The sequence below is a fragment of the Bison bison genome, unplaced genomic scaffold (genome assembly GCF_000754665.1).
Source record: "Bison bison bison isolate TAMUID 2011002044 unplaced genomic scaffold, Bison_UMD1.0 scf7180017864368, whole genome shotgun sequence".
Lineage (NCBI taxonomy): Eukaryota > Metazoa > Chordata > Mammalia > Artiodactyla > Bovidae > Bison > Bison bison.
Window position 1 is genome coordinate 578,943 of NW_011494940.1, and position 17,947 is coordinate 596,889.

Here is a 17,947-nt window from a genome sequence, read left to right on the forward strand (position 1 = left end):
CTGGGCTCCAAAATCACTGCAGATGGTGATTGCAGCCATGAAATTAAAAGACACTTACTCCTTGGAAAGAAAGTTATGACCAACCTAGATAGCATATTCAAAAGCAGAGATACTACTTTGCCAACAAAGGTCCATCTAGTCAAGGCTATGGTTTTTCCATAGTCATGTATGGATGTGAGAGTTGGACTATGAAGAAAGCTGAGTGCTGAAGAATTGATGCTTTTGAACTGTTGGAGAAGACTCTTGAGAGTCCCTTGGACTGCAAGGAGATCCAACCAGTCCATCCAAGGAGATCAGTCCTGGGTGTTCATTGGAAGGACTGATGCTGAGGCTGAAACTCCAGTACTTTGGCCACCTCATGCGAAGAGTTGACTCATTGGAAAAGACCGTGATGCTGGGAGGGATTGAGGGGCAGGAGGAAAAGGGGACAACAGAGAATGAGATGGCTGGATGGCATTACCGACTCGATGCACATGAGTTTGGGTGGACTCTGGGAGTTGGTGATGGACAGGGAGGCCTGGTGTGCTGCGATTCATGGGGTCGCAGAGAGTTGGACACGACTGAGCAACTGAACTGAAATGAATACAGTGGATGGTACAAAGTAGGACTTCAGCCTAAGGAATGAATGAACAAATGAATTGGCACTGTCCTAATCTCATCTCTGATCTTTTCCTCTTCACTTGTCTCCTCCTACTCCTCACTGTAGCCATTCTGAATACCTTGCAGTTCTTTGAGCACAGTGTTCTCTTAATGGGGACCAGTCTTTGCCTGTACACCTCTCCTGTGTGCTTCCCCAGTAATGGAAAGTAATGTCATGCCTACTGTGTAGGCATTATTGTACAACTGAGTTAAATATTTTAGTCTTATTGAGCTTGGGTCTGGAGTCAGACAGATTTGGATTCAGATCCCATCAGCTCCACCATTTAAAGGGGGTATGGTCTTAGGGGAATTACTTAACCTTTCTCTTTGAGTCTCTTATATGTAAGATGGGGATGATAGTGTTCGTAGAATTATTAGAAGGGCTAATGGAATGATCTCTTTATTGTGCAGGGCTTATTGCAGTGGGCCATAGATATTAGTACTTTGCTTTTCTGTCTAGTAAATGAAAATTGAATTGCCTATCTGACTTCCTCTCCCTGTGTCATTGCAGTGACAGATAAAGAGCATTTTAATGAGTAATTCTGAGGTTTTGTGATTTTCCCATTCATTCAGTAAATATTTATTTAATACTTAGTACAAATGCCAGACATAGCTGGGATTATAGGCATGCATAGCAGACAGGTCCTTGACCTCTAGTGAGAACAAAGACAAAGTACAAGTTTAAAAAAATACAGACAAATCTCAGGTAGTAATAAGGATTATAATGAAAATCAAGCAATAGGTGGTAAGGAGTGGTTAATAGGGTAAAATGTATTTGAGTGGCCAGCCAAGGCCTTTCTTTTTTTTTTTTTTTAATTTAATTAATTAATTTTCAATTGTTCTGGGTCTTTTCTCCAGTCGTGGAGTTGGGGCTACTCTCTGGTTACGGTGAGCAGGCCTCTGGTTTGCAGTGGCTTCACTGACTCTAGGACACACGGGCTTCAGTAGTTGCAGCTCCCAGGCTCTAGAGCACAGGCTCAATAGTTGTGGCCCATGGGCTTAAGTTGCTTGGTAGCATGCGGGAATCTTCCCAGATCAGGCATCAAACCTGTGTCTCCTCAGTTGGCAGACAGAGTCTTTACCACTGAGCTACCAGGGAAGCCCCAGCCAAGGCCTTTCTGAACAGAGAGAGAAGTGGATTGAAATGATGGGTGGGACTATGTTGCAAAGATTTCTCCTTCAGGCCCATATTGGGATGTGTTTTCTGTTGAGATTTCCAATTGAGGTTATTCCTTCCCTACTCGTTTCATAAAATGAGGCTAAATCAGGCTAAATAGTTTCAGATTTAAAGATTGCTGCACAGAATTCAAGCAGGAAATACCAGCCCATTCTGCAGAGTGAACATAGAAGTTTTCTCATACTTCAGGTCCACAATAAAAGCCTGTTGTAGGGACTCAGAATCTGTGAGTTACAAACCACATTTTCATAAAGACATTTTCATAAAGATGGAGATTCCAGTATCCGTTGTTCTTTGGAATCCGTGTTAATAGTGAAAATTGGAGGGTGAATTAATTTTAGGGGATGAGATGAGTTATTGCCTAAGGGTGATTTATACTTTGGAAATACATTACAGAAAAAAGAGAAAGCAGTTGTGAGGAGATGTCATAATCATCACCAGAAAAGAAAGAAAAGCCTGATGGTAATAATTTAGGTCACTTATACATTTTTAGCTTCTTCCAAATAATCTAATTGGTCTAACTTTTTTCTTATTGTCATTCTTCAAGAGTGCTGTTGCTATTAATAATTCATTTTGCCAAATGAGATTATTTTTTATTTGGCTATTACACTCAGATATGGTCCCAGTGTTTCCCAGCTAGCTTACAGATGAGAAAGCCAAACAAGATCATTTGGAAAGTTCAGCGTTGAGTCATAGGCCTATCACAGTTTAACCCTAAAAATGATCAAGAAGAACCTTGGCCGTTGGGAAACCATTGGTCTATAATTTTTTCCACCACTAAAAGCTGTATGAAAAGATCGTGTGTGTGTGCGCACGCGCGCGAATGTGTGCGCACTCATGTGCGCTACACATTTAATTGATTTTATTTGGAGTAGTTAACGCTTCAGCTCATGATTACTGTTGTCTATGCTGAGGGCTGATCTTTTTCTCGTAAGAAAAATACATCTTTCTCAAATTTACATTTGATGTGACTGTTATCCAGTGGATTAGAAACAGATCAAGAAATAGATGGTTTCGTACAGAAAGCTGATTGGTACATTAAAATGTAATGATATTAAAATCTAGTTTATTTTATGTGTTATATACTAATTTCTAGATTTAAATTAAAACCTGATTGTGTGTTTCTATCTCCATAAAAGTTAAACAACATTACTTCATTTAAACCTTTCTCATTTGACATTTGTCCACAGCCTTCTCTCTTTTCAAGTGATCTAGAGAAGGGGGCTGCTTAGAATTTGAAATTTCTGTATCATGTCTTTATGATGACTTCTCGTGTTTCTAGGGAAGGGGAACTGATTTCTAAAGGTAATCTAGTGGGCTGCAGTGGCTTCTTTACTGTTTCTTGTGTGAGTTGCTGACTGGTGGTTGATCCTGAGCTGTGGCCCCCAAATGCATATGCAGCCTCGCAGCCTGGACAGTGGAGCCTTCTGTGAAATCAGCCAGCTGGCCACAGACCAGAATTTGGGCTCCCAAACAAGCCTCCGACTTGAGGGAGGTTGATGTCATCTGCTTTATCCTGTGCCCCCAACCTCATTGTTCGACACAACTTGTGGGAAATCAAGGGACTAGTTGTTAAGAAAGAACAAGGCTTTGTTTGTGCCTGAAAGGGTCACACTGGAGGTTTTTACCGTAAATAACTTTGGAACAGTATGAAAAAAAACATTTGATCTGGCTTCACCCCCGCAGCAGTATTGTTAGGGCAGCAACTGGTCTTTCCTTCTCATTCCCCTTCCCTTCCTCCCTCTCTTTCTCCCCCGCCTACCCTGCACTCCCCCTCACTCCCACCCCCCCAGTCAATAATGACGTATTGCCTGTGTTGAGTTAATACAGTAAATGCTGATGGAATCAGGAAGAGAGCATCTATCCATTATCATACCACTGCCTGGAAATTTTCCATGTCTAGTTTTCAGTACTTCAGAAGCTTCTTTAAACATCACTTCTGTGCTATGCTATGCCATTGCTGAATTGTGTTGGAAATTTGAAAGAATTTAGTGTTGCTAGATGCTGCTTATGGCCTTCTAAGTTTGACTTTGTTCTGGGTAAAATCTAGATGTCCTTTGATTTCAGGGATGCTGTTGGTAGACTTCATACTTAATCTTGTTTGAAAAATCAGAGTAAATTTGTTTTAAATACAGCTGCTAGGCTATCAGAGTCATCCATATTCTTTGTATATAGCCTCTTGGAAGTATTTCTGATACTACTTTTCTAGTGTAATACTATAGCATCTTCGTGATTTGGTGTTCTCTCCCATTAGAGTAATAGACCCTACAGCTTTAGATTCAGCGTGAACTCTTACAAACTGAAACGTATGGACTTGCAACCTCTGATTATTATATATGCATCCACAGTCCTCTCTTCTCCTCCCCCAAACGTAATGTTGTTGAGTCCTTCGTGTTTATTACTTATCAGTAAAACACATGCAGGAATTTCTGAAGTCGTCTGATACTTCTTACTGTGGCCTAGTAGCAGCTAAAACGATTCATTGAATACCTCCTTTGTTCACTTCAGTTGCTCAGTTGTGTCCGACTTTTTGTGACCCCATGGACTTCATCACACCAGGCTTCCCTGTCCGTCACCAACTCCTGGAGTTTGCTCAAACTCATGTCCGTTCAGTCAGTGATACCATCCAACCATCTCATCCTCTGTTGTCCCCTTCTCCTCCTGCCCTCAGTCTTTGCCAGCATCTGGGTTTTTTCCAATGAGTCATCAGCTGGCCAAAGTAATGAGTTTTGGCTTCAGCATCAGTCCTTCCAATGAAAATTCAGGCTGATCACCTTTAGGACGGACTGGTTTGATTTCCTTGCAGTCCATGGGACTCTCGAGTCTTCCCCAACACCACAGTTCAAAAACATCAATTCTTTGGCTCTCCGCTTTCTTTATAGTCCAGCTCTCACATCCATACATGACTACTGGAAAAACCATAGCTTTGACTAGAAGGACCTTTGTCAGCAAACTAACATCTCTGCTTTTTAACATGCTGTCTAGGTTGGTCATAGCTTTTCTTCCAAGGAACAAGTGTCTTTTCATTTTATGGCTGTAGTCACCACCTGCATTGATTTTGGAACCCAAGAAAATAAAGTCTGTCATTGTTTCCATTGTTTCTCCATCTATTTGCCATGAAGTGATGGGACCATCATGCCATGATCTTAGTTTTTTGACTGTTGAGTTTTAAGCCAACTTTTTCACTCTTCTCTTTCACTTTCATCAAGAGGCTCTCTAGTTCTTCACTTTCTGCCATAAGGGTGGTGTCATCTGCATATCTGAGGTTACTGATTTCTCCCAGCAGTCTTGATTCCAGCTTGTGCTTCATCCAGCCTAGCATTTCTCATGATGTACTCTGCATGTAAGTTAAATAAGCAGGGTGACAGTAGACAGCCTTGACGTACTCCTTTCCCAATTTGGGACCAGTCCCTTGTTCCATGTCTGGTTCTAACTGTTGCTTCTTGACCTGCATGCCGATTTCTCAGGAGGCAGGTAAGGTGGTCTGGTATTCCCATCTCTTGAAGAATTTTCCACAGTTCGTTGTGATCCACACAAAGGCCTCCGTGTAGTCAGTAAAGCAGAAGTAGATGTTTTTCTGGAACTTTCTTGCTTTTTCTGTAATCCAGTGGATGTTGGCAATTTGATCTCTGGTTCCTCTGGCTTTTATAAATCCAACTTGAACATCTGGAAGTTCATGGTTCATGTACTGTTGAAACCTGGCTTGCAGAATTTTGAGCATTACTTTGCTAGCATGTGAGATGAGTGCGATTGTGCGGTAGTTTGAACAATCTGTGGCATTGCCTTTCTTTGGGATTGGAATGAAAACTGACCTTTTCCAGGCCTGTAACCACTGCTGAGTTTTCCAAATTTGCTGACATACTGAGCGCAGCACTTTTATAGCATCATCTTTTAGGATTTGAAATAGCTCAACTGGAGTTCCTTCACCTCCACTAACTTTGTTTGTAGTGATGCTTCCTAAGGCCCACTTGACTTCGAATTCCAGGATGTCTGGCTGTAGGTGAGTAATCACACAATCATGGTTATCTGGGTCATGAAGATCTTTTTTGCATAGTTGTGCTGTGTATTCTTGTCACCTCTTCTTAGTATCTTCTGCATCTGTTAGGTCCATACTATTTCTGTCCTTTATTGAGCCCATCTTTGCATGAAATATTCCCTTGCTGCTGCTGCTGCTAAGTCGCTTCAGTCGTGTCCAACTCTGTGCGACCCCATAGACGGTAGCCCACCAGGCTCCCCCGTCCTTTTGATTCTCCAGGCAAGAGTACTGGAGTGGGGTGCCATTTCCTTCGCCAATGCATGAAAGTGAGAAGTGTAAGTGAAGCCGCTCAGTCGTGTCCGACTCTTAGCGACCCCATGGACTGCAGCCCACCAGGGTCCTCCATCCATGGGATTTTCCAGGCAAGAGTACTGCAGTGGGGTGCCATCGCCTTCTCCGGAAATGTTCCCTTGGTATCTCTAATTTTCTTGAAGAGATCTCTAGTCTTTCCCATTCTTTTGTTTTCCTCTATATCTTTGCATTGATCACTGAGGAAGACTTTCTCATCTCTCCTTGCTATTCTTTGGAACTCTGCATTCAGATGGGTGTATCTTTCCTTTTCTCCTTTGCCTTTAGCTTCTCTTCTTTTCTAAGCTATTTGTAAGGCCTCCTCAGACGACCATTTTGCCTTTTTGCATTTCTTTTTTCTTGGGGATCACTTTTTTCTTGATCACTGCCTCCTGTACAATGTCGCGAACCTCTGTTCATAGTTCTGGCACTCTATCAGATCTAATCCCTTGAATCCCTTTAACATGTTTTGTTAAAGTGCTGCATTAACAAACCAAGCACCTGCTTTGGCAGGTACTTTGTATCCCTTCAGTTTCTAAATCTTCCTGCAGCTTCCTTTGGGTTTACCTGTCTTTTCCTTTTTCATGTAACAACCATGTCGGCCCTAGTCATCCCTGGGTTTAGTCAGTGTAGACTACTTTATCTAGTTTGCCATCCGTTGGCACTTTGAGGTTGGAAGTATGGTTAGTTACCTAAATGTTTAATTTTAACAATAACCTCGTGAAATACTTACTCTTGTCCTTATTTTACATATGAGGCACAGAGAGGTCAAGGAACATACCCAGGGCTTTACAGCTAGTAAGTGGCACAACTGTGACTTGAATATCAACTTGCAGTTTGACTCTGGAACCTTCAGTCTAACTACTGTGCTCTACTGTCTCTCAGAGGGAGAGAAGGGTAGGTGTTTCTGTTTTGGTTCATTTTTGTGCAATGTATAGAGCTTCTCTATACATTGTATAGGGTTCATTTAGTTCATTCTATAGGGTTCATTTTGTTCTATACATTTGGTTCATTTTGTTCAATGTATAGGGACTTGGTTGTTTCTGAATTCCTTAGTTGTTCAGAAGCTACAAGGTTGATGTTTATCCTTAAAATGACTTGTACACTTTGTGTACTCAGTATTATACCACAGACTGATCATAAACCTAAGGAAGACAGTGCAGGGTAGGAGCCTGTATGAAAGAAATTACATTTTCAAAATTTTACCACCTACACTCAAGGTGCAAGTTGATTGCCCTCTGCTGCTATGGCCTGAGTGGTGTATGGAGCTGGACTGCTGGGGTATGGAGCTGATTCAGCAAATGAAAGCAGTGTGTGAACTGTGCCAGTAGAAAGACACAGCCTTGCCACCTTCCCCACAGACAATATGTCACTTTACAAGAGTAGGTATAGACCTGTCTGAATTACCTGTTTGTGTTTAATACATCCTGGTGGCTCAGACAGTGGCAAATCTGCCTGCAAGGCAGGAGACCTGGGTTCGATCCCTGGGTCGGGAAGATACCAGAAGAAGGGAATGGCAACCCACTCCAGTATCCTTGCCTGGAGAGTTCCATGGGCAAAGGAGCCTGCCGGGTACAGTTCGTGGGGTTGCAAAGAGTCAGACACGACTCAGCAACTGACACACAACATAAGTAAATGAAAGTGTGTGTTTGCTTGCTTGACTTTGATTATAAATTTCTAAAGACTCTGGAGGTATATGTGTGTGTATGTGTTTGACTTCATCCTTCTGAATAGTATTTTTAAAATAAGCTTTTTATTTTAGAACAGTTTTAGATTTCCAGAAAAACAGTGAAGATAATGGAGTTCCCAGGTACCCCACAACCAGTTCCCCCTGTTGTATGGTACATTAGTCACAGGAATGAACAAGTATTTATACGTCATTATTAACTGAAGTCTGTACTTTATTCAGATTTCCTTAGTTTTTAACCCAATGTTTTGTTTTCCTGTTCCAGGATCTCGTCCTTGATATGTAACGTTTAGTCATATTTCTTAGGGCTCCTCTAGATTATTACAGTTTCTCAGATTTTCCTTGTTTCTGACAGCCATTTGAGTTTTGAGGCATACTAGTCAAGTATGTGAAGGCGATGGCACCCCACTCCAGTACTCTTGCCTGGAAAATCCCATGGATGGAGGACCCTGGTAGGCTGCAGTCCATGGGGTCGCTAAGAGTCGGACACGACTGAGCAACTTCACTTTCATTTTTCACTTTCATGCATTGGAGAAGGAAATGGCAACCCACTCCAGTATTCTTGCCTGGAGAATCCCAGGGACGGGGGAGCCTGGTGGGCTGCCGTCTATGGGGTCGCACAGAGTCGGACATGACTGAAGCGACTTAGCAGCAGCAGCAGCAGCAGTCAAGTATGTTATAAGAGACCCCTCTGTTAGAGTTCATCTGATGTTTTCTCAGTGATGAAACCTGGAATTATGGGTTTGGGGAAGGAAGAACACAAAAGTAAAGTGTCATTTTCGTAATATCGTATGGAACATACGGGAGCATGCTGTCAACATGAATTATCACTGTTGTATTGACCTTGATCATGTTGCAGAGGTCGTGTCTGTCAGGCTTCTCAAGTTCCTCCCCTTCTGTACTACACTCTGGAAGGAAGTCACTGTGTACGGCCCACACTTGAGTGGGGAGTTATGCGCGACCTCCTTAAGAGACAACTCTACATAAATTATTTGAGAGTGTTCTTCACGGGAGACTTTTCTCTTCTCCCCTGCTTGTTTGTTTGATCATTTATGTCAGTATGGATTCATGGCTGTTTATTTTATACTCTGCATTACAGTCCAGTACTACTTTATTCTGTTGCTCAGATTGTTTCAGCTTTGGCTTTTGGGTGTCCTTTCGTTCAATTCATGTGTCCCTTTGACATACCCTGTTGGCGTTTTTTGTCTTGGTTTGTTTTTGAGCGCTTCTCTACTTCCTGGCACTACAAGATGTTCCGGGCTCATCTTGTGTGTTTCTTGCCCCAGTCCTGGATTCAGCTGTTTCTCCAAGGGGGCCTTTTATTGAAGAATAAAAGGTAATTATTGCTAATTAGGACCCAAGATCTGGATGGGTAGTATTATTTTAAGATATCTTTTCCTGACATTCACACACACACACACACACACACACACACACACTTACAGCAGCAGTAAGTGGCCAAAAGTAGTCCCAGCCTTATTGCAACTTTTCTTAAGGCTGAGATTTCCCAGGGCAGCCAGAGGACCTAGGATGGTGCTAGAGGGTGGAGGCCTGGGGCTCAGGAGCTTTCACCCAGTTCCTTCAGGTCCCGCCTCTGCATTAGATCAGGCGGATGTTCTGGCGGGTCACTAAAAGGATCCATCTCAGTTGTCTTAATATTTGTATCTTTAGCCAGGCCATGTTTGAAAGTGGAAAGTCTAATATTGGTCACAGTCCTTTCACAAGGACCTTCCTGATAAATTGTTCTTCTCGTTTAGTTCCAGGAAAATTAATCTCTGAAGATAAATTTGTGAGCTTTCATCAGTAAACAAATGATGTATAACCCAACTTGTTTCTTTCTTAATCTTGGCTTCCGGAAAACTGAGAGCCAGATTTATCGTGCAGATGCCATTTGCTGAGTTCTGATTGTTAGTGCCTTCATTCTGTTTGATAGCACCTATTTGTTTCTTCTTCCAGGTGAACTCTGTTCCTTGAATTCTTAATTGCTTTATCTGCCTGGTGTTTGGGCCTAAGCTACTTGATCCTCTTGAAGCGGGGGGTATTATCTTGAATGTGTGGCAAAGGAAGAGGGTCAGGCTTCTGGAGCAGGACCTGCCCAAGAACCTGTTTTCTCTGACCACTACCTAGAATGGTCCAAGAAAATCCAATTCTAAATGAGTCTGTATTCCCAGTGGACCTGTATTCTCACTTATTTTATGAAGTGAGTATTCACATATTCTTGACATCAGCTACTGTGCATGTACAATTAACACTTTCCTACTTTATAAGTTGTGAACTTTGCCTTGCCTTTTTCCTTCAGAAGGTGTTATCTAGAAACAGACCTTTATTACTTTCTGTTCCTTGATGTCATATGGACAGATTTTATGGCTTGATATTACCTTTGTTTAATTAAGAACTTCACAGTAAATTTTAAAAATGTTCTTTTATTGTTTAAGCGGGAATCCTTTATGAGCTTGCTGTTTGCCACCTTGTGGGCTTATACTGGCCCATTAAACTCAGTTTATGTTGCTTACTTAATCCTTGTGGGCATATGTTTTTTGGTCTTGTTCTGTGGGCTCTCTGTTTTTAAAATTTCTCAAATCTGGCCCCTGTCTCTCCATACCCACAGCCTTTATCATTTCTAACCTGAATGACTGGGTTAGTGTCCTAACTCATCTTCTTATCTCTGGTATTCTTCCTTCTTGAGTCTGTTCACAGTATTGAGTCTCTGCACAGTGTTAGCAGATTTATCTTTCTAAATTGCAAGTTGAATCACATTACTCTTATTTCAAAAAAAAAGTGTAGAGAAATCTCACTACTCAAAAATAACTAATATTATTAAAGTGCTTTAATTAAATGGTGGCTCAGACGGTAAAGCGTCTGCCTATAATGCAGAAGACCTGGGTTCAATCCCTGGGTTGGGAAGATCTCCTGGAGAAGGAAATGGCAACCCACTCCAGTATTCTTGCCTGGAAAATCCCATGGATGGAGGAACCTGGTAGGCTACAGTCCATGGGGTTGCAAAGAGTCAGACACAACTGAGCGACTTTACACTTACACTCATATGTATGCTACTCAGTTTTTGTATTTAAAATCTCACCTATAATCAAATCTTGATTTACAGACAGCATTAGAACATCCAGTTTATTATAAGGAATCCACTCCTTTTGTGTTCCACATCACAAGTAGCTTCCTGTCTTAGGTAATGAAATGTGCCTTCTGCCCAGACAGTCATGTGCTCTAGAAAAGAAGCCTGAGACCCAGTCTGTCATAATATTGTGTCAAACCCTTGCTTTATTTGCGATCATTCACTTAGCAATATATGCCGCTACTTGTGTTACAGGCCTTTCTCTAGGAATGGGGCAGTTTAAGTTTGGAAAACTTAGAAGAGCCAACAACTTAGAAGACAGGAATTCTTATTTGTGGAAAGCAAAGATGTCTTTTTTTAGAAGAAACTTCTTATCCCCACACCCATCTTCCCCCACCTCCTGTAGTCCTTGGCATAATTAACGTGAAATTTGCAGGAGCAGCTCTTCCAGACTTGTCCTCCAGCAAGCCTTCTTTTCTGTCTCTCCTTGTATCAGGGGCCCCATTTCCACTCTCCACTTGCACCACATCAAGATTTGTGTTATACAAGAAATGTGTCCTCATATATCTTTCTCCTTTTGTAGTATATTCTTTTGGTAATTGTCCACTTGTATTTTTGTGACACATCTCTCTCTAGGAAGTGATACTGGCCTACAATCTATAAAGTGAGCTTTTGCTAATAAAGTCACTTATATCAACTGTATCAACTGTTAGAATGTTCGAAATTTACCGTATTTTGGTTTCACCTTCTAATCTAATTCTTGTCTTTGGGAGTGTTTGGACCATATCATCATAATAGACTGTCTTTTATAGACAGTGTTTTCTTCCTTTTCTCCACTTTGTATAAGTTCTCTTCCCAAGTATTATTTGCTACCTGTTCTTACTTACTTTTTCTTATAGATTACAGATTCTGCTGGCCATATTCTGTACTCCAAGGAGGATGCGACCAAGGGGAAGTTTGCCTTTACCACTGAAGATTATGACATGTTTGAAGTGTGTTTTGAGAGCAAGGGTAAGTAAATCAGAGTGTTTTCCCTGAATTAAGCAGCATCTTCCAAGTAAGTTAGAGTATGAACTTTTTCTCTCCTGGCCTCTCCTGGCAGGAAGAGGAAATGAAAACTACATTTGCTGGGGTGCATACACATATAAGTCAAAGTCAGCGAGTGGGTAGAGTTCTGCATGTGCAAGAGTAGGCATTTCTTGAATGCTGTACTTGGCTTGAATAACAGAGTTAAATTTTGTATAGATGCTAGAAAGTAGTGCATTTATATGCTAGTGACATGTTTTCTTAGAGGTTAGAAGTAGGGTCTGTCTAACAAATCACATCTCATCAGAAACACTTTTTGATCTCCAGGGCACTTGCTGTTTCCCAGTCCTCGTGTCTTGCTGTGGCTTGTTCTGTGCATATCAAGGCCAAGAGCCCTTAGAAACTTTTAAGCTGATTGATTATCTGATGGCTTCTGCGCATGATGGTTGGTGAAAAAGCAGATGCTTCTTCACTCCCTGTTCTTCAGCTTCAAGGATACCAGACTGTAAAAACTGTATGCATTTATACCTGCCATAAAACCCCTTTGGGGCTGCAGGACAAATGGAACGAAACTCAAACTGGCTTAAAGAAAGACTTTGTGACTGCAAACAGGGGAGTTGACAATGTGGTGCTGGCTTCAGGCACAACAGTATCTTGGGGTTTTAACAGCATCATGGGCATTTTACCTCATTTTTAAAGCTTTTTGCCTCCATTTGACTTTATTCTCAGGCTTTCTCCATAAGGTAGCAAAAGGACTTCTGGCAATTTTACATTTATACAGTGTTCAGAACATAATGATCCTAGAAGAAAAGCAAGCACCTTTACCAACAGCATCAATGGATTCCCAGGAATAGCAAAAGAACTAGCAGCTTTTAACAGTTAACCAAAAACTGACCCCTTGAGCTCAAATGGGTCAATTTAGTCTGAAAGCTAAAGGAGTTCTCCCAAAGTAAATGGAATAATAGAATGGAACATGAAAAGACTGTAATAATAATTTCATGATTGATACCCCTCTCCCTGCCAGTTCCAGGATGTCTCAGTAGTATTCTAGATGGTTGTACTGTTCTTACCTCAAAACTCAGACATCTAAGACTATATTCATGACCACCTCTTTCAGACTAGTTCCCTTTATTCATCAGTATTACCACTGTCCTTGCAGTTATCTGGGCTCACAGTTTTGAAATTACATACTTAATGTCTTTTCTGGTCTGTCATCAAGTTGTGCTGATACTTCTTTCAAAATACCTCCTATATCTGCCACCACACAACTCTGAACTCTCAACTATAAAATTGTGGATTATGTCAATAGCCTTCTAACCAGTATCCCTGCTTTTCATATATCCAGATACTGCCACCAGATTTATCTCCTAAAACTTTCATTATATTAGTCCTTCTTTGAAAGCTTTTGCTGCTTTATAGTGGCAATAATGTTCCTGTTCTGTAGAATGAACCCCAGAATCATGAAATTTTCAAGCTAGATGAGATTTTAGGCACCGTGGCTTTTAATAGCCTCTATACTCTTGCTCCATCCAGCCTTGTCTCCCTCTGCCCATCAGGCTCCAGCCATTCTGGTTTCATTTTTCCCTCTAAACTTGTCACATTTATTCATTTGCTGGAATGCCCTCTCCTATATTAACATAAGTTTACCTTTAGATGGGGAAACAGTGGAAACAGTGTCAGACTTTATTTTGGGGGGCTCCAAAATCACTGCAGATGGTGATTGCAGCCATACAATTAAAAGACGCTTACTCCTTGGAAGGAAAGTTATAACCAACCTAGACAGCATATTAAAAAGCAGAGACATTACTTTGCCAACAAAGATCCGTATAGTCAAGGCTATGGTTTTTCCAGTGGTCATGTATGGATGTGAGAGTTGGACTGTGAAGAAAGCTGAGCGCCAAAGAATTGATGCTTTTGAACTGTGGTGTTGAAGAAGACTCGTGAGAGTCCCTTGGACTGCAAGGAGATCCAACCAGTCCATCCTAAAGAAGATCAGTCCTGGGTGTTCATTGGAAGGACTGATGCTAAAGCTGAAACTCCAATACTTTGGCCACCTCATGTGAAGAGTTGACTCATTGGAAAAGACTCTGATGCTGGGAGGGGTTGGGGGCAGAAGGAGAAGGGGACGACAGAGAATGAGATGGCTGGATGTTATCACCAACTTGATGGATGTGAGTCTGAGTGAACTCTGGGAGTTGGTGATGGACAGGGAGGCCTGGCGTGCTGTGATTCATGGGGTTGCAAAGAGTCAGACACGACTGAGCGACTAAACTGAACTGACCTGAACCTTTAGAATACATCTTTTTGAATACATCCCTCAGCCATTCTAGTCTGCTTAATATCTCAATTAACTGACTTATCCATTGCTGTTCTAGGTGTTGGGGAGATAGCAGTGAATACAACAGAAGTCTCTGCTCTCCGTGGAGCTTACATTTTCATTGGAGCAAATAGATAATAGGCAAATATAAGTCAGATGGTCATGAGGGCTTTGGGGAAAAAGCAAACACCTTGAGATGCTGAGCATGTCTCAGAAATACCAAGCAGGTAACTGTGGCTTCTTCCGAATAGCGCATCACTTACTACTGGAGATACACGTGTATCACACACACAGCCTTGTGTTGTTTAAATGTCTTATGTATATATTTTACATTCCCAATTTTGAGTTCTTTGAAGGCAGAGATCTTTTGTTTTAAATTTCTTATATGCTGATGCCATGCATGTAAATGCCTAGGAACTAGTTTTAAACTGTGTGTGTCTATGTATAAACGTGTATACACACACATATTATAGTCAACACTCAATTTCTAGTTTTATTTGTGTTTATCCGTTTGTTTATTCAGATATGAAGACCTGATACTCTGTGGTCTTTGGAGCACCTTTTAAAAGATCGTCCATTTGCCAGGCGAATGCAAAGAGAGATTACTAACGGGTCTTTTTACAAAGGAGACCCTTTGGAGCCATGATGTCAACTAAGGGGATAGGCTGGCTATTCTGTGCAAGAAACTGTGTGTTCTGGACTCCGTGGTCTGTGGTTTTGTGGTTTCACTTGTATTTGAATAATGCTAAAGCTGTGCTGTGACAGATTGTGGGAGAAGTCTGTTAGGAGAGTATCTTGATCATTTGGAGCAGATGGAGCTATGAGCTGCTTGGATTTCACTTTTAAATGAGGAAAAAGAAGCAAAAAATTTGGATTTGGGAGAAGACACCTCTCTGAGGGTCCCTTTTTGTTTTGCTTTCTTTTGTTCTTGGAAACCTAATTAGTTTAATGCTCAGAAGGGATCTGTGATTTGGCTTAGTTTCTTTTTTTTTTTTTCCCCTAGTATTTATTTTGGAGAAGGGAATGGCAACCCACTCCAGTGTTCTTGCCTGGAGAATCCCAAGGACGGGGGAGCCTGGTGGGCTGCTGTCTGTGGGGTCACACTGAGTCGGACACGACTGAAGTGATTAGCAGTATTTATTTATTCATTTGACTGGGCCTTAGTTTTGGAATCTTCAGTCTTTGTTGCAGCATGTGGACTTCCTAGTGGTGGCATGTGAACTCCTAGTGGTAGCATGCGGGATCTAGTTCCCTGACCAGGGATCACACCCGGGGCCCCTGTGTTGGGACTGCAGAGCCTTAGTCACTGGACCACCAGGACTTAGTTTCTTGACCCTACCTGTTGAGTCTTACTTTATTGCTTTCAACTTGACCTGTCCGGTTTATGCAAAAGAACGTCTTTACTGTCTTTTAAACATGCTACCCTCTTTTCTTCCTTCCTGGTTATTTTTGGTTGTGCTGGATCTTTGTTGCTGCTCGCAGGTTTTCCCTAGTTGAGGCAAGTGGGGGCTACTTTTTAGTTGTGGTGGGCAGCTTCTTATCCACTGTACCACCAGGGAAGTCCTCCATTCCTTTCAATAGCTGAGTCTTTGCCCCTGTGTTCCCTTCTGCCTAGATACTTTGTTTATCTGCATTCAGGTGTTGTCCACAGCTAATCTCTTCCCTCTTCTAACCTTTGCTCAATAGCCAGGATTATGTAAACTGTTTTTGGTTTTGTTTTTTCCTTAAAGTTTTAGACTGCTTTGTATTTTCACTATGCTGTTCTGCATACTTGTGTCTTAGATGCCCATCAGATTATGTGAAGGCAGAGACTGCAGTCACCACCACGGTCCTAGCACCCTGTGAGTTCTCAGTGAGTTGTTTTTTGAATTGACGTTTCAGAAAATCTCCAGTGTTTCTCAGGGTACAGTACCGTTCTGTACGGCTTATGGTCTCAGGAACCACAGTGCTTAAGTGGCACTGTTTCCCAGAACTCCTGATTTCATGCAGGTAGTTGTTAGTTTTATAAGTAATCAGGTGAATTCCACAGGATGAGTACTGAGCAGTTTTCTGGGGCTCTTTGCAATCTTTCCCTTTCTCCTGCTTGATAAGAGTAGAATTCTTTTTGATCAGATTACCATTTCTCATGGGAACGTTGCTCTGTTGGTCCTACTATATCCCAAATGGACTTTTCTGTCTGTAAGAAGTATCCCTGAGAATTGTATTCTTACTATTAAGTTTCTTCTTGGGCTCCTCTAAGGGCTTTGTGGGGATAGTCCTGTACCATTTTATTTACCTATTGAAATGGCCTTACATTGACCAAAACTTTTGAAATAAGTGGAATAGTAGACAAATCCTGTGTACTTTTCAGTACTCGTATTTGTGTTAAGTAATCCAAGCTTAGCATATACTAGTAATCCTTCTCTCAGAATTTCACAGGCCGACTTTTTTCGGATGTGGAGCTGTGCCTGTGCAGCCTGCGTGGGTGCCCACCGCCTGCTGGTCTGTGCGCCGCAGTGGGTTTTCTAACCCAGCGAGCCTGTGTGTGCTCTCCTCTCCTGTTCTGCTCCTGTTCTGCCAGCTGCAGCATCGTGTGTCCTGCTCCCTCAGAGATGTTTGCCAGCAGCATGTTCTTGTCGCTTTCCGGCACCCCACACACATAGAGGCTTTGTCTGGAATGCTTGTGATTTTTAACCAGAGCCAGGAATTTTCTGCAGCTGAGTACGGGGAGGAGTTGCGACTGTTTCCCTCTATTGAGAGGGTAGGGGTTAGGGAGAGGGAGGGTGGGTGGGTGATTTCCCGGAATTTTAAATATTCCTCACAATGAAGCCTTTGATTTCTTTCTCAGGAACAGGGCGGATACCTGACCAACTCGTGATCCTAGACATGAAGCATGGAGTGGAAGCGAAAAATTATGAAGAGGTGCGTCCTGCCTAACAGCCAGTGGAGGCAGTAGCTCGCCGCCCCTGTGAGGCTTCTGTGACCCAGTCAGGCCAACAGGCTGTGCTTTGCCCAGAAGGCTGTGGTTTTCTCAGCAGTCATGTGACAGCCAGCTTGATATAAAAAAGTTGTGTTAACAGCCTTGAACAATAATTCTGGCTGTGCTGTCAGCCAATTGACTGGACCAAGCGTCCCGTAGAAATGTTGGTGTGATAAAACACTCAAGCACATGCCAGCAGTGCTCTCAAGACAGAAACCAGATATATACTTAGAATTTCTAAAAGCTAGAATTCATTAATGTTGATGTTCAAGGTTAAGAAAAGTGATTTTTTTTAATTCCTATGGTTTTTATTCCCAGACTGACAGCTATGTATGTATATATATCGCTAGGGCATAGATTCAGTGCTGTTTAGATTTGAACAATTGTGTTGTCTTTGAGAAACACAATAATCAAAAGTAGCTTTTAATTAAAATAATTTCAAATTTTTCAAAAAGAGAGCAAGATGGAAGGAAAAAAACTACAAGAGACTTGAAGTTTTGCTGACAGCATGTATTGTAGAGAATAAAAATAGGCGTTTATTTGGGTGGTGGGGAGCTGGAAGTGTGCTTAGAATAAGGGGAGGGGAACTGAGCTCTTTTAATCTATTGTGAGAGACTCTGGGGGCAGAACAGCTTCTTTAAATGAAGAGCACCTGTGAAAACCACAAGACCTATTTAAGCCTGGAGGATTGATCTTTACAGAAAGATAAGAGTTTTCTTACCGAGGTCAGTCTCTTTATGAAAGTACCTGA

At 41.8% G+C, this 17,947-nt stretch overlaps 1 protein-coding gene across 1 annotated transcript in view; it reads left to right on the forward strand.

The window, feature by feature from the left end:
• The window catches only part of TMED10 (transmembrane emp24-like trafficking protein 10 (yeast)), a 35,709-nt gene that overhangs the window by 7,400 nt on the left and 10,362 nt on the right, over positions 1-17,947 (forward strand). The window contains exons 2-3 of the mRNA XM_010855844.1: positions 11,794-11,905; positions 17,065-17,138. Coding sequence (XP_010854146.1) covers positions 11,794-11,905; positions 17,065-17,138 — 186 coding nt within the window. The remainder of the gene's footprint in view (positions 1-11,793; positions 11,906-17,064; positions 17,139-17,947) is intronic.